Genomic DNA, 16498 nt, shown 5'->3' with positions numbered 1-16498 from the left:
TCCAGCTCATCCCTTGTTTGGGTATCAGCCAGCACCCCAACGACTTAAATCTAGACATAGTTTTCTAAGATCTACAGAGACACTCGCTGGAATACCTCAGCAAGCGAGAGTCCAAAAGTGGCAGGCTCAAACCCAGCACCTCAACCAATGGCTGATACCAGATGAGAGTCTCCTTCCTGGGCACACAGAAAACTGGGCGACTTGGAAGGTGCTGAACAGATTGTGCTCTGGCACCATGAGATGCAGAGCCAATCTTCAGAAATGGGGCCACAAAGTGGAATCCTCGACATGTGAGTGCGGAGAGGAGCAAACCACTGACCACCTGCTGCAATGCACCCTGAGCCCTGCCACATGCACAAGGGAGGACCTTCTTGCAGCAACACCAGAAGCACTCCAAGGGGCCAGAGACTGGGCAAAGGACATTTAACCAACTACCAAACTCACAAGTTGTGTATTTTGTCTGTTTGTTTGCTTTGTTCTGTTAGAAATGTAATACAATGGACTGGCTGCTCTGACACGACAAATAAATAAATACTACCTGATTTTGTAATGAGTATTGCAACATTTTTTTCATTGATGGCTCTGGCGAAATAGATTCAATGCTGAGGCATTTCTATCTAACACACATAAGCTCTGACGCCAAAGCGAGGCTCACCTGTCTCGACGTGGAAGGTGAGGGTGTCTACCGCTTCGTCGAAGGGTCTCCCGGAGAAGTTCAGTTTCACGAGGAAATACTGGCCTCGGCGCACAAGCAGCCGCTGGAAACCGGCGTCGGCGGTCCGGTGGTCCTCGTTGTTGTGGTCGCAGAGCAGGTCCCACGTCTCCAAAAGCAGAGCTGCCAAGAGAAGCAGATACATTGAGAAAGAGGATCCCAAGAATGCCAAGCAAAGCCAATCTCCAGTGCGAAGACCAAGTTGGAACTCAGGTAGGAGAGATCATTCCTTAAACATCTTTGGATCACAAGAGGAACAAAGATATCACTATCAGCATCATCTGAAACATGTATCATTTCATTTACTCTGTGAATGACAAGTAGAGCTGGGAGTTGTAGTTCTTTAGAACAATGGGGCCTCACCAAACTACAACTCCCATCACACTGAACCATGGCAGTTAAGAATCAACATCAGCAACATCACCATCATCCTCATCATCATTTTATTTCTTACCCGCCTCTCTTCACGGCTCGAGGCTGGTTAATACTCCGACCTTCTAGATCCAGATCCATCATTGTTTGAGTCCACAGTGCTCTCTGGATGTAGGTGAACTACAACTCCCAAACTCAAGGTCAATGCCCACCAAACCCTTCCAGTATTTTCTGTTGGTCATGGGAGTTGTGTGTGCCAAGTTTGGTTCAGTTCCATCATTGGTGGAGTTCAGAATGCTCCTTGATGGTAGGAGAACTATAAAGCCCAGCAATTACAACTCCCAAATGACAAAATCAAACCTCCCAACTCCACCAGTATTCAAATTTGGGCATGTTGGGTATTTGTGCCAAATTTGGTCCAGTGAACGAAAATACATCCTGCATATTGTATGTTTACATGACGATTCATAACAGTAGCAAAAACACAGTTATGGAAGTAGCAAATAAAATTATTTTATGGTTGGGGGCCAACACAACATGAGTAATTGTATTGAGGGGTCGTGGCATGAGGAAGGTTGAGAAACACTGAGTTAGGATGCAAAAATGTTCACAGATTGAAAAATTAATGAATTTAAATTCCAGCCTTGCAAAACTCTGGAGAGCAGATTAATATCTATCCTTTGCATAGTATCAATGCTTTGTGTTGGTGTTAGTTTTATTTGCAGATTGTGTTTGTTTTCGGAATCAATGGTGTTTCATGCCCATGTATCACATTTAATTTTGTACAAAGGAAATGCCTGAGTATTTAGTATTAAATTTAATATTACAAATATTTCATTTGTATGCAAAGAAACACAAGGGGAGGATTACGCTCCTCCATCTGTTCCTGTCTCCTCCGCCTGCAGAGTTGTGGCATGGCCCTCGCGTCTGGAAGGCGATACTTGCTTTGGACCAACCAATGCATCCTGGAGGGAGACCATCTGCTTTTGCAAGGGATCACATTCAGAGCCAATTCGAACAAGGCAACTTGGCACCAAAAGTGCTTTCAGGGGAGGGGGGGAGGGCTCAAGGGCTTCCCAGTCTGTTCTCAAGACCTGGCTGAGCATCACTTCCTATGTTGCAAGTCTAAGAAGATGAACATGAGCCAGAAGTGTGATGCAGCAGCTAAAAAACCAATGCGATTCTAAGCTGCATCAACAGGAGTGGAATGTCAAGATGGGAGTTTCTCAAGAGTGAAATACTCAAGGCGCAGTTGCAAACCGTGCCAACAAAAAGAAAAAATAGGACAAGTGCAAAGAAGCCAGAATGGATGTCCAAAGAACTTCTAACTGTGCTGAGACACAAAAGAGACATGCACAAGAACTGGAAAAAGGGAGAAATCACCAAAGAAGAATTCAAACAAATAGCCAACACCTGTAGGGAAAAGGTCCGCAAGGCTAAAGCACAAAACAAGCTCAGGCTTGCCAGGGACATTAAAAACAATAAAAAGGGCTTCTTTTCTTATGTCAGTAGAAAAAGGAAAAACAAGGAGGCGATAGGGCCTCTTCGAGGAGAAGATGGGGCAATGCGGACAGGGGATGATAGGGAAAAGGCAGAACTACTTAATGCCTTCTTTGCCTCGGTCTTCTCACAAAAAGAAAGTAATCTTCAACCTCAGCAAGACGGAGTGGATGAGGGATTTGAGGACATCCAACTCCAAATTGGGAAACAAGTCGTCCAGGAATACCTGGCCGCTCTAAATGAGTTTAAGTCCCCTTTCAGGGCCAGATCAACTCCACCCCAGAGTATTGAAGGAACTAGCGGAAGTCATTTCGGAACCATTGGCAATCTTCTTTGAGAGTTCTTGGAGAATGGGAGAAGTTCCAGCAGATTGAAGGAGGGCCAATGTGGTCCCAATCTTCAAGAAGGGAAAAAAGGACGACCCAAACAATGACCAATGTCCGGTCAGCCTCACGTCAATACCAGGCAAGATTCTGGAAAAGATTGTGAAGGAAGTGGTCTGCAAACACAATAGTCAACAGGGATTTATCAAAAACAAGTCATGCCAGACTCATCTGATCTCTTTTTTCGAGAGAGTTACAAGCCGGGTAGATGCAGGGAATGATGCCGTGGATGGAACGTGTCTGGATTTCAGGAAGGCCTTCTTTGACAAGGTCCCTCTCGACCTTCTGGCAAGGAAACTAGTCCAATGTGGGCAAGGCAAAACTACGGTGAGGTGGATCTGGAATTGGTTAAATGGACGAACCCAGAGGGTGATTCTCCCCAATGCTTCCTCTTCATCCTGGAAAGAAGTGACGAGCGGAGTGCCGCAGGGTTCCGTCCTGGGCCCGGTCCTGCTCAGGATCTTGATTAATGACTTAGATGAAGGGCTAGAAGGCATGATCATCAAGTTTGCAGACGACACCAAATTGGGAGGGAGAGCCAAGACTCCAGAGGACAGGAGCAGGATTCAAAACCATCTTGACAGATTAGAGAGATGAATGGCCAAAACTAACAAAATGAAGTTCAACAGTGACAAATGCAAGATACTCCACTTTGGCAGGAAAAACAAAATGCAAAGATACAGAATGGGGGACAATGCCTGGCTTGAGAGCAGTACGTGTGAAAAAGATCTTGGAGTCCTCGTGGACAGGAAGGTGAACATGAGCCAACAATGTGATGTGGTGGCAAAAAAAGCCAATGGGATTTTGGCCTGCATCAATAGGAGCATAGTGTCTAGATCTAAGGAAGTAATGCTACCCCTCTATTCTGCTTTGGTTACTTACTTACTTAGGTGATCCCTCGTTTTCTGAGGATGATTGTCTTCCAGTATTTTTGTGGGTCCATATGTGGCTGTGGAGCCCTATTTTGACCTGCATGTTCTTCCGCAGTGAGGGCATTGGTTTCCAGGTGGAAGGCAGTCCCAGTTGGGGTTGGCTTGTCGTGCCTTCCTCTTGGCACGCTTCTCCCTTTCACCCTCCATTCGTGCCTCTTCAAATTCTGCAGCACTGCTGGTCACAGCTGACCTCCAGCTGGAGCGCTCAAGGGCCAGGGCTTCCCAGTTCTCAGTGTCTATGCCAGAGTTTTTGAGGTTGACTTTGAGCCCATCTTTCAATCTCTTTTCCTGTCCACCAACATTCCATTTTCCGTTCTTAAGTTCGGAGTACAGCAACTGCTTTGGGAGACGGTGGCCGGGCATCTGGACAACGTGGCCGGTCCAGCGGAGTTGGTGGCGGAGGACCATTGCTTCAATGCTGGTGGTCTTTGCTTCTTCCAGCACGCTGACGTTTGTCCGCTTGTCTTCCCAAGAGATTTGCAGGATTTTCTGGAGGCAGCGCGGATGGAATCGTTCCAGGAGTTGCATGAGCCAATAATGTGGTGTGGCGGCAAAAAAAAGCCAATGGGATTTTAGCCTGCATCAATAGGAGCATAGTGTCTAGATCTAGGGAAGCGGCTTAAGGACCTGGGCATGTTTCACCTGAAGAAGAGAAGGCTGAGAGGAGATATGATAGCCGTGTATAAATATGTCAGAGGAAGCCACAGGGAGGAGGGAGCAAGCTTGTTTACTGCTTCCATGGAGATTAGGACAAGGAACAATGGCTTCAAATGTCAACAAAGGAGATTCCATCTGAACATGAGAAAGAACTTCCTGACTGTGAGAGCCGTTCAGCAGTGGAACTATCTGCACCAGAGTGTGGTGGAGGCTCCTTCTTTGGAAGCTTTTAAACAGAGGCTGGCTGTCCATCTGTCAGGGGTGATTTGAATGCAATATTCCTGCTTCTTGGCAGAATGGGGTTGGACTGGATGGCCCAGGAGGTCTCTTCCAATTCTTTGATTCTAGGATTCTATGATTCCATCCACACCCAAGTAACGACAGTGGAGGCATTACTTTTCATTCAACCCTCATAGTTTGGTGAGCTAAAGACATTGCAAAACTATAACTTGCAGATACAGCAATGTCAAACGCCATTCATTTGACAGTGCATATGCTTCTATACAAGTGTGGAACTCACTGGCCAGGGGCTTTCCGCACATTATTAAGTCCGAGCCTATTAAAGCACATCCGTTTTGCATCACCAGGATGAAAAGGACCTTTCCAAAGAGGAATCCGCCCCCTTTATTTGGCACCTCTTTCCACACATTAATCACCGCATTGTTAATTTTTCCGCGACGTGCTTTGCTTCTAACATGAACCGCGTTCAAGTTACCTCTTCACCTTCCTCTGGGAAAAGGAACAAAGCAAAGTTTAAGGGCTCTCAGCACTTGGCTCGGCTTTCCGAAACATCCTTGCCTTGATGCCTTTTTTGCACAATTTTTCCGACAGCTGGGACATTTTGCAATGCTAAATTCCCCGCTCTCCAGGGTATATGTATGTATGTATATTAAAAGGCCAGAACAGGATGATGTTTCCCCCCTAAAACATGAAAAAACACAAAACTAGAAAGTATATTCTCTTTGGAAGATGGCTTGTATTTCTCCCAGCCAACCTGGAAGTTCCACTTGGGATTTGTAGTCCAAACAAAGTACGTTTCTGGGCAAAGAATACAACCCTGAGAATAAAAGGACAATGCAAACACTGAAAGTAGATTTTTTTTCGGGCTGTATGGCCATGGTCTAGAGGCATTCTCTCCTGACGTTTCGCCTGCATCTGTGGCAAGCATCCTCAGAGGTAGTGAGGTCTGTTGGAAGTAGGAAAACAGACCTCACTACCTCTGAGGATGCTTGCCATAGATGCAGGCGAAATGTCAGGAGAGAATGCCTCTAGACCATGGCCATATAGTCCGAACACACCTAGCTCCAGCAGACAAGAATCCTTTGTCCCACCCTGGTCATTCCACAGATATATAAACCCTTTTTCCTAGTTCCAACAGACCTCACTACCTCTGAGGATGCTTGCCAAAGATGCAGGCGAAACGTCAGGAGAGAATGCCTCTAGACCATGGCCATATAGTCCGAACACACCTAGCTCCAGCAGACAAGAATCCTTTGTCCCACCCTGGTCATTCCACAGATATATAAACCCTTTTTCCTAGTTCCAACAGACGTCCCAACCTCTGAGGATGCTTGCCATAGATGCAGGCGAAACGTCAGGAGAGAATGCCTCTAGACCATGGCCATACAGCCCGAAAAAACCTACAATAATCCAGTGATTCCGGCCATGAAAGCCTTTGACAATACTGAAAGTAGAGTTTGAAAAGATCACTTTGTTGACTAATATTCCCTGAATCCTCCTGCTATGTTGGCTTCCAGGGATTCTGGGATTTGTAGTCCTTCCAAGTAATGCCTCTCAGCTCTGCATGAATGCAAAACTAGAAAATATTCCTTTTTGGAAGTTTCTGGGGGATTATGGGATTCAATGCTCTGCAATCCAAAGAGATGCAGTTTTGCAAAGTGTTTCGCCCTCTCCGCCAAACAGCGCCAGTGCCTTGATAAAACTACAACTTCCATAGGTTCTTGTGGGTTTTTTCGGGCTATATGGCCATGTTCTAGAGGCATTTTCTCCTGATGTTTCACCTGTATCTATGGCAAGCATCCAGGGATTCTGGGATTTGTAGTCCTTCCAAGTAATGCCTCTCAGCTCTGTATGAATGGAAAACTAGAAAATATTCCTTTTTGGAAGTTTCTGGGGGATTATGGGATTCAATACTCTGCAATCCAAAGAGATGCAGTTTTGCAAAGTGTTTCGCCCTCTCCGCCAAAGAGCGCCAGTGCCTTGCTAAACTACAACTTCCATAGGTTCTTGGGGTTTTTTTTCGGGCTATATGGCCATGTTCTAGAGGCATTTTCTCCTGACATTTCGCCTGCATCTATGGCAAGCATCCTCAGAGGTAGTGAGGTCTGTTGGAATTAGGAAAATGGGTTTATATATCTGTGGAATGACTGGGGTGGGGCAAAGAGCTCTTCTCTGCTGGAGCTAGGTGTGAATGTTTCAACTGACCACCTTCATTAGCATTTGAAGGTATGGCTGAGCCTGGGGGAATCTTTTGTTGAGAGGTGTTAAGATGTGCCTGGGGTGAGAGGTGTAACACCTCTCAACAAAAGATTCATAGAATCATAGAATCATAGAATCCTAGAGTTGGAAGAGACCTCATGGCCATCCAGTCCAACCCCATTCTGCCAAGAAGCAGGAATATTGCATTCAAATCACCCCTGACAGATGGCCATCCAGCCTCTGCTTAAAAGCTTCCAAAGAAGGAGCCTCCACCACACTCCGGGGCAGAGAGTTCCACTGCTGAACGGCTCTCACAGTCAGGAAGTTCTTCCTAATGTTCAGATGGAATCTCCTTCCCCCAGGCTCAGCCAGGCCTTCAAATGCTAATGAAGGTGGTCAGTTGAAACATTCACACCCAGCTCTAGCAGTCTTTCCACAGGTATATAAACCCATTTTGCCTAGTTCCAACAGACCTCACTACCTCTGAGGATGCTTGCCATAGATGCAGGCGAAACGTCAGGAGAAAATGCCTCTAGAACATGGCCATATAGCCCGGAAAAACCTACAAGAACCTAGTGATTCCAGCCATGAAAGCCTTCGACGATACATTACAACTTCCATGATTCCATAGCCTTCAGCAATGGCAGTTAAAGTAGTGTCAGACCTCATTGATTCTCCAGTGTAGATGCATCGTAGGAGCGAAAACCAGACACTATGGTAGCTTTAATCTGCAGTGAGCGGAGATTAGAAATAGCTAATTAGAACCATCTGTCTGATAAGACGAAAGGAAATGTTTTGTCACTTGTCTGGAATGCCATCCAAGGGGCTGGCGAGGGAGGGAAGGCTTTCGGACCTGGAAGCATCTCCATAAAAGGACCTTTCGAGCAGCCCTGACAACCCCACTTCTCTCTCTTTTGCAGCCAGAGAGTTGCTCTCCTAGCATTCGGGTTGGAAAGGGGTCCCTTTTCCTGAATGCATGGCTCCATTGTGTTCAAGGGTGGATCTCTTAGTGCAGTATTCCTCAACCTTCCTAATGCCGTGACCCCTTAATACAGTTCCTCATGTTGTGGTGACCCCCCCCCCCCACAACCATAACATTATTTTGCTACTTAATAACTGTAATTTTGCTGTTATGAATCATAATGTAATTAATTATCTGATAAGCACTATGTATTTTCATTCACTGGACCAAATTTGGCACAAATACCTGATATGCCCAAATTTGAATAGTGGTGGAGTTGGGGGGGGGGGTCGATTGATTTTGTCATTTGGGAGTTGTAGTTGCTGGGATTTATAGTTCACCTACAATCAAAGAGCATTCTGAATCCCACCAACAATTGAATTGGGCCAAACTTGGCACACAAAAAAGCCAACAGAAAACACTGGAAGGGTTTGGTGGGCATTGATCTTGAGTTTGGAATTGTAGTTCACCTACATCCAGAGAGCACTGTGGACTCAAACAATGATGGATCTGGACCAAACTTGACACGAATATTCCATTGCCCAAATGGGAACACTGGTGGAATTTGGGGAAAATAGATCTTGACATTTTGGAGTTGGAGTTGCTGGGATTTATAGTTCACCTACAATCAAACAGCATTCTGAATCCCACCAACAATGGAATTGGGCCAAACTTGGCACACAAAGAAGCCAACAGAAAACACTGGAAGGGTTTGGTGGGCATTGATCTTGAGTTTGGAATTGTAGTTCACCTACATCCAGAGAGCACCGTGGACTCAAACAATGATGGATCTGGACCAAACTTGACACGAATATTCCATTGCCCAAATGGGAACACTGGTGGAATTTGGGGAAAATAGATCTTGACATTTTGGAGTTGGAGTTGCTGGGATTTATAGTTCACCTACAATCAAAGAGCATTCTGAATCCCACCAACAATTGAATTGGGCCAAACTTGGCACACAAAAAAGCCAACAGAAAACACTGGAAGGGTTTGGTGGGCATTGATCTTGAGTTTGGAATTGTAGTTCACCTACATCCAGAGAGCACCGTGGACTCAAACAATGATGGATCTGGACCCAACTTGACACGAATATTCCATTGCCCAAATGGGAACACTGGTGGAATTTGGGGAAAATAGATCTTGACATTTTGGAGTTGTATTTGTTGGGATTTATAGTTCACCTACAATCAAAGAGCATTCTGAACCCCACCAACAATCGAATTAGGCCAAACTTCCCACATAGAACCCCCATGACCAACAGAAAATATTGTGTTTTCTGATGGTCTTTGGTGACCCCTCTGACACTCCCTGGCGACCCCCGCAGAGGTCCCGACCTCCAGGTTGAGAACCACCTTCTTAGTGGATTCCAACCTCTTTTTGAAAAGGGACCACTTGACCAGGGACCATTTTCCAACATCAGTACCAAAAGGATTACGAATCAGTTTTTGCTCAACTTTAGATTCAGTTTGATTATTTGGGATGCCGATTCAGAAAATTGCATTGGATAGACCACATCAGCTCCAGTTTCTGATACAGAACATATGCCATCCAGTAGTTGCCATCCGCTCGCCCACAGAAAACCAAATTTAATAATCTAGAGCTGATGTGGTGGTAGTAGTAATGGGTTGTTGTAGGTTTTTCGGGCAGTATGGCCATGTTCTAGAAACATTCTCTCCTGACATTTTGCCTGCATCTATGGCAAGCATCCTTATTTATTTATTTATTTATTTATTTACTTCATTTGTTGACCGCCGTTCTCAGCCCTAGGGCGACTCACAGCGGTGTACAACATATAAAAACACAGTTTACAATAGAGCAATAACACAACAAAATATCAACAACTATCAATAATACAACAATCAGATAATTACACTAAATCATCCGCTCCGTCTCTTCATAGAATCATAAACCCATCTCGTAGTCCATATTCCGTTCCAGTCGTCATTACCAATTGTTTTAGCACTCAGTTAAATGCCTTCTCAAATAGCCAAGTCTTTAGGCTCCTGCGGAATGACATAAGGGAGGGCGCCTGTCTGATGTCTACAGGGAGAGTGTTCCACAGCCGGGGGGGCACCACCGAGAAGGCCCTATCTCTCGTCCCCACCAGGCGTGCCTGTGAGGCAGGCGGGATCGAGAGAAGGGCCTCCCCAGACGATCTCAAGGCCCCCGTGGGCTCATAGGCCGAGATGCGGTCAGACAGGTATTTTGGGCCAGAACCGTTTAGGGCTTTGTAGGCCAACACCAGCACCTTAAATTGGGCCCGGTAGCAGATCGGCAGCCAGTGGAGCTGGAACAGCAAGGGCGTTGTGTGCTCCCTACGTCCCGCTCCTGTTAGTAACATGGCTGCCGCGCGCTGGACTAGCTGAAGCTTCTGGGCCGTCTTCAAGGGCAGCCCCACGTAGAGAGCGTTGCAGTAGTCAAGGCGGGATGTGACCAGAGCGTGTACCACCGTGGCCAAGTCATTTATTTATGTATTTATTTGGCTTCTATACCGCCATTCTTAGCCCGAGGGACGGCCAATTGCAGATGGCCAATTGTCTCACACCAGAAGCAACTTGCAGTTTCTCAAGTCGCTCCTGACACGACAAAAAAAAAGAAAAAAAAAAGCCTGAGGGCATTTCATTAATCACTCTCGTTGCTGTGTGGTTTCGAGACAACGCTGTAGTAACGGTGAGGCCATTGTCCAGTCACATTGTCATAGAATCATAGGCCATTGTCCAGTCACATTGTCATAGAATCATAGAATCCTAGAATCAAAGAGTTGGAAGAGACCTCCAGTCCAACCCCATTCTGCCAAGAAGCAGGAATATTGCATTCAAATCACCCCTGACAGATGGCCATCCAGCCTCTGCTTAAAAGCTTCCAAAGAAGGAGCCTCCACCACACTCCCTCCGGGGCAGAGAGTTCCACTGATAAACAGCTCTCACAGTCAGGAAGTTCTTCCTCATGTTCAGATGGAATCTCCTCTCTTGTAGTTTGAAGCCATTATTCCGCGTCCTAGTCTCCAGGGAAGCGGAAAACAAGCTTGCTCCCTCCTCCCTGTGGCTTCCTCTCACATATTTATACATGGCTATCATATCTCCTCTCAGCCTTCTCTTCTTCTGGCTAAACATGCCCAGCTCCTTAAGCCGCTCCTCATAGGGCTTGTTCTCCAGACCCTTGATCATTTTAGTCGCCCTCCTCTGGACACATTCCAGCTTGTCAATATCTCTCTTGAATTGTGGTGCCCAGAATTGGACACAATATTCCAGATGTGGTCTAACCAAGGCGGAATAGAGCATGGGGAGCATGACTTCCCTGGACTTAGACACTAGGCTCCTCTTGATGCAGGCCAAAATCCCATTGGCTTTTTTTGCCGCCACATCACATTGTTGGCTCATGTTTAACTTGTTGTCCACGAGGACTCCAAGATCTTTTTCACACGTATTGCTCTTGAGCCAGGCATTGTCCCCCATTCTGTATCTTTGCATTTCGTTTTTCCTGCCAAAGTGGAGTCTCTTGCATTTGTCAAGATACTCCACTTTGGCAGGAAAAATGAAATGCAAAGATACAACCGTTCCGGGATCAGAGGCCTGCTCATATAGCCAAGTTTTAACTTTTTTGCGAAACATTGAGAGGATGGAGGCTGATCTAATTTCCCTGGGGAGGGCATTCCACAACCGAGGGGCCACCGCTGAGAAGGACCTATCCCTCGTCCCCTCCAATCAAGCCTGTGAAGATGGCAGGGCCAAGAGCAGGGCCTCCCCAGAAGATTTTAAATTCCTAGAGGGTTTGTAAGGAGAGATACGTTCGGACAGGTAAGCAGGGCCAGAACCATTTAGGGCTTTATAGGCTAAAGTCAGCACTTTGAATTGTGCCCGGTAGCAGATTGGCTGCCAGTGGAGCTGGCGCAACAGAGGAGTTGTATGCTCCCTGGGCACCGCTCCTGTTAGCAACCTGGCTGCTCTCCGTTGGACCATTTGAAGCTTCTGAACAGTCTTCAAGGGCAACCCCATGTAGAGAGCATTGCAGTAGTCTATACGGGATGTAACCTGAGACTTCCCAAGGAACAGGCGCAGCTGGCGCACAAGTTTTAATTGTGCAAAAGCTCTCCCGGCCACCACCGAGACCTGGGGTTCCAGACTCAGTGATGAGTCCAGGATTACTCCCAAACTGCGAACCTGCGTCTTCAGGGGGAGTGTGACCCCATCCAACACAGGTTGTAACCCTATGCCCTGTTCGGCCTTTCGACTTTCCTCAGGGGTTGTGAGGTCTCACCTGGACATACAGCCCGAAAAACATGGACATACAGTCCGAAAAAGCTACAACAACCTAGTGATTCTGGTCACGAGAGCCTTCAACAATATTTAGTAGTAATGTTGTGTGGGTAGTCAGCCTCTCCCTTCCTGACATCCCCGTTGTCTTGGCACTATAAGAGGGTTATAAGTGAGACCAATCACTCTCGTTGCTGTGTGGTTTCGAGACAACGCTGTAGTAACGGTGAGGCCATGGACCATGTTTTCATTCTTTCAAACCACTGATGGTCCATGGACCACAGGTTGGGAACCACTTTTTTTTTGTCGTGTCAGGAGCGACTTGAGAAACTGCAAGTTGCTACTGGTGTGAGAGAATTGGCTGTCTGCAAGGACGTTACCCAGGGGACGCCCAGATGATTTGATGTTTTTATCATCCTTGTGGGAGGCTTCTCTCATGTCCCCGTATGAGGAGCTGGAGCTGAAAGAGGGAGCTCATCCGCCTCTCCCCAGATTCGGACCTGTGACCTGTGGGTCTTCAATCCTGCCGGCACAGGGGTTTAACCCACTGCGCCACCGGGGGAACCACTGATCTACACAGAGCTGCTATTGGCAGCAAGAGTTGACTATATGAGGCTATTTGCCATAATGGTCACACCTAGCATCCTAAGTTAGGTGTCATGGCTGGGACCCTGTTGGTGATAGCTATTATACTATGTAACACAATTTTTGTTCCTGGGTTATAAATGTCATTTCCTAATTGGTTCTATCATAAAACATGGGGAAAGTTTATTAAATCGGATCTGGCCAGGATGGTCCATGCCTTAGTCACCTCCAGATTGGACTACTGTAATGCACTCTACATGGGGCTACCCTTGAAAACAGCCTAGAAATTCCAACTGGTTCAACGAGCGGTGGTCAGGTTGCTAACTGAAGCTCCTTACAGGGAGCGGTCAACCCTCCTGTTTAAAGAGCTCCATTGGCTGCCGTTCATTTACCAGACCCAATTCAAAGTGTAGGTGCTTACCTACAAAGCCCTAAATGGTTTGGGACCCACCTACCTGCATGACCACATCTCTGTGTACGAACCCACACTATCTCTTCAATCATCTGGAGAGGCCCTGTTCACACTCACGCCACCATCGCAAGTGCGATTGGTGGGGACAAGGGAGAGGGCCTTCTCAGTGGTGGCCCCTCGACTCTGGAACTCACTCCCCAGGGATATTACACAAGCTCCAACTCTGGTAGTCTTTAGGAGGAACCTGAAAACATGGCTGTTTCAGTGTGCCTTCCCAGAATAAAGAAACTTCCAGCAATATGTCCTCAAATGCACTTTAACAATGATTTTGGATTGTCTGCACATTTCTTCCCTCTTCAAAACCTTTATTCCAATTACATGCTACCTGTTCATGCCCAGCATTATTTTTTAAAATTTTTAATTATTGCATTTGGCCCAGCCATTGGTTTTTAAATGCGTCGTGTTATTGTTATTGTTTTTGCTTATTTTGCTATGAGTTTTGTATTGTTTTTGTATTATTGCTGTTATTGTTGTGTTTGGGCTCGGCCTCATGTAAGCCGCACCGAGTCCCTCGGGAGATGGTAGCGGGGTACAAATAAAGTCTTATTATTATTATTATTAATCACAAAAACTTTGTCCATTTACTTAAAAATAATATATATAGTAGGTTCTTGTGGGTTTTTTCGGGCTATAGGGCCATGTTCTAGAGGCATTTCTCCTGACGTTTCGCCTGCATCTATGGCAAGCATCCTCAGAGGTATATATAGTTTTTCTAATTGCCAGGCTCTCTCTCTCACAGCTGGAAAGGAGATTCTTGGACTTAAAGGGCATCCATTTATCACTTTTGAAAGCCATGGACCTGTTCACTGTGCATGTTTGTTTGCATTCCCCACATCTCACCCATGAAAGCTGTAAAAGAAAACAGGGATGGTTCCATCCAGATATTCTGGTGTGGTTTTTCCTTTGGCTCACAGGGGACGCTGTGTTTGTTAACAGAGCTGGAAAGCAAGGATACACAAACAAAGACAACAAGAAGGTGACTGTCCCCACTGGTAACCTAGAGGTGAGATCAGGCACCCAGGAGCAAGAAGAAAGGAAGGTTGTGCTCAGGTCTGAATAAACTTTGAAAAGCCTCTGGCCAGGTTCCTGCTTCACAGTCTACGTTCTGTAAGTTTACAAATTCACTAACCCTGTGAGTGAATTGCAAAGATGTAGGTTGGGCCTGTTTGATCCACCTTGGGTCCTTCTAATATTGTGCCATCGCACCTGAGGGCTATAACTCTTACTGAAAGAGGCATGGACGTGACATCTTTCCCCCAGGGTATTGCTTCTTGCCCTCCTTTAGGAAAACTGGAACTCCCAAAGACCAAAACACTGTAGATAACTCAAAATAGGTTTTATTGTTCACAAAGAGTTATCCCTTTAAGACAATAAGCTGGAAGTTTCAAAGGGGTAAAGGAAAATATACATTACAGTTTCTGGTTGTCTTGGGTCCAAGGAGTTTTGCAGCTGAGAAGCTTTTCCAGGTCCCTCTTTCTCAATGGCTGTGAATATCGGAATAATCACAACCCCAATTCCAATAGCCTATATTTTGAAGGCACAAAGCCTTCCTCTGGTGCCAAAGAACTGGTTTGAAGGTGCTTGAGACTTCTCAACGTCATCCAGGTTGGTCTGAACATGAAGCATAAGTCTCAAGGGTAAGTACCTCAGAATTGATGCTGAGAGGTAACTTAATCAAGGGCTTCCGAGCCAAGTTTCTCTCTCACGTCCATTTGATAGAAAGTTTGATGGTGGAATGGAAAAGGAAACACTGCCCTGCTCTCTAGGAAGAGGTAGAATCATAGAATCATAGTCCTTAATCAAGGACTTTAGAGCCAATCATAGACTTGGCTCTAAAGTCCTTGATTAAGTTACCTCTCAGCACCAATTCTGAGGTTCTTACCCTTGAGACTTATGCTTCATATTCAGTTCAACCTGGACGACGTTGAGAAGCCTCAAGCGCCTTCAAACCAGTTCTTTGGCACCAGAGGAAGGCTTTTTGTCACAAACCTGGCTACGTTAGCAGGAGCACCATTTAAACAAACAGAAATGAGCCCGCCAATGTCAAGAGCACAATATCAGAGAAGCCAAATCTTGGAGTCCTTGGAAGTCAAGCTGGAATAACGACGTCAGGTCCAAAGTCAGAAGCACGAAGTACAAACAAAAGCGGAGAAGTGTGAGCCAATGCTGACTGAGATCCAATGTCCAAGTAGCCAAAGTCGAAATTCTTTGAAGTAAAACCAGCAAAGTGAAGAGTCAGGAAAGGAACAAATGGGAGTTGGACTCCAGCCAGATAACAGCATTGTCTGCAGCAAAGTGGAGTCCACGACATGCGAGTGTGGAGAAGAGCAAACCACTGACCACCTGCTGCAATGCAACTTGATCCCCGCCACATGCACGATGGAGGACCTTCTCCTAGTAACACCAGAGGCACTCCAAGTGGCCAGCTACTGCTCAAAGGACATTTAATCAACTACCAAGCTTGCAAACTTTGTGTTTTGTTTGTTTGTTTTAAAATGCAATACAACTGTTTGGCTTGATCCTGACACAATAAATAAATAAATGCCAAGTTTTCAAGTTTGTTTGTGTTTTTAAATACATTATAATTGTATCCTCAATTCGCTTCCTACACGATAAATAAATAAATCCTGGATAGAATCATAGAATCATAGAATCATAGAATCCTAGAGTTGGAAGAGACCTCATGAGTCATCCAGTCCAACCCCTTTCTGCCAAGAAACAGAAAAATTGCATTCAAATCACTCCCAACAGATGGCCATCCAGCCTCTGTTTAAAAGCTTCCAAAGAAGGAGCCTCCACCACATTCCGGGGCAGAGAGTTCCACTGCTGAACGGCTCTCACAGTCAGGAAGTTCTTCCTCATGTTCAGGTGGAATCTCCTCTTTTGTAGTTTGAAGCCATTTCTCCATTTTGTCCTAGTCTCCAGGGAAGCAGAAAACAAGCTTGCTCCCTCCTCCTCCCTGTGGCTTCCTCTCACATATTTATACATGGCTATCATATCTCCTCTCAGCCTTCTCTTCTTCAGGCTAAACATGCCCAGCTCCTTAAGCTGCTCCTCATAGGGCTTGTTCTCCAGACCCTTGATCATTTTAGTCGCCCTCCTCTGGACACATTCCAGCTTGTCAATATCTCTCTTGAATTGTGGTGCCCAGAATTGGACACAATATTCCAGGTGTGGTCTAACCAAAGTGGAATAGAGCATGGGGAACATGACTTCCTTAGATCTATAC

General features: G+C 45.9%; 1 protein-coding gene across 1 annotated transcript in view; it reads right to left on the bottom strand.

The window, feature by feature from the left end:
* Positions 1–16498, bottom strand: part of LOC132772959 (protein-glutamine gamma-glutamyltransferase 2-like) — an 84920-nt gene that overhangs the window by 62685 nt on the left and 5737 nt on the right. Inside the window, exon 2 of the mRNA XM_060771808.2 lies at positions 656–835. Within this exon, the coding sequence (XP_060627791.2) occupies positions 656–835 (180 nt within the window). The remainder of the gene's footprint in view (positions 1–655; positions 836–16498) is intronic.

The sequence above is a fragment of the Anolis sagrei genome, chromosome 4 (assembly GCF_037176765.1).
Source record: "Anolis sagrei isolate rAnoSag1 chromosome 4, rAnoSag1.mat, whole genome shotgun sequence".
In the NCBI taxonomy this organism is placed as follows: Eukaryota; Metazoa; Chordata; class Lepidosauria; order Squamata; family Dactyloidae; genus Anolis; species Anolis sagrei.
The sequence above is the reverse complement of the archived record's forward strand: the minus strand, read 5'-3'. Positions and strand labels throughout refer to the sequence as shown.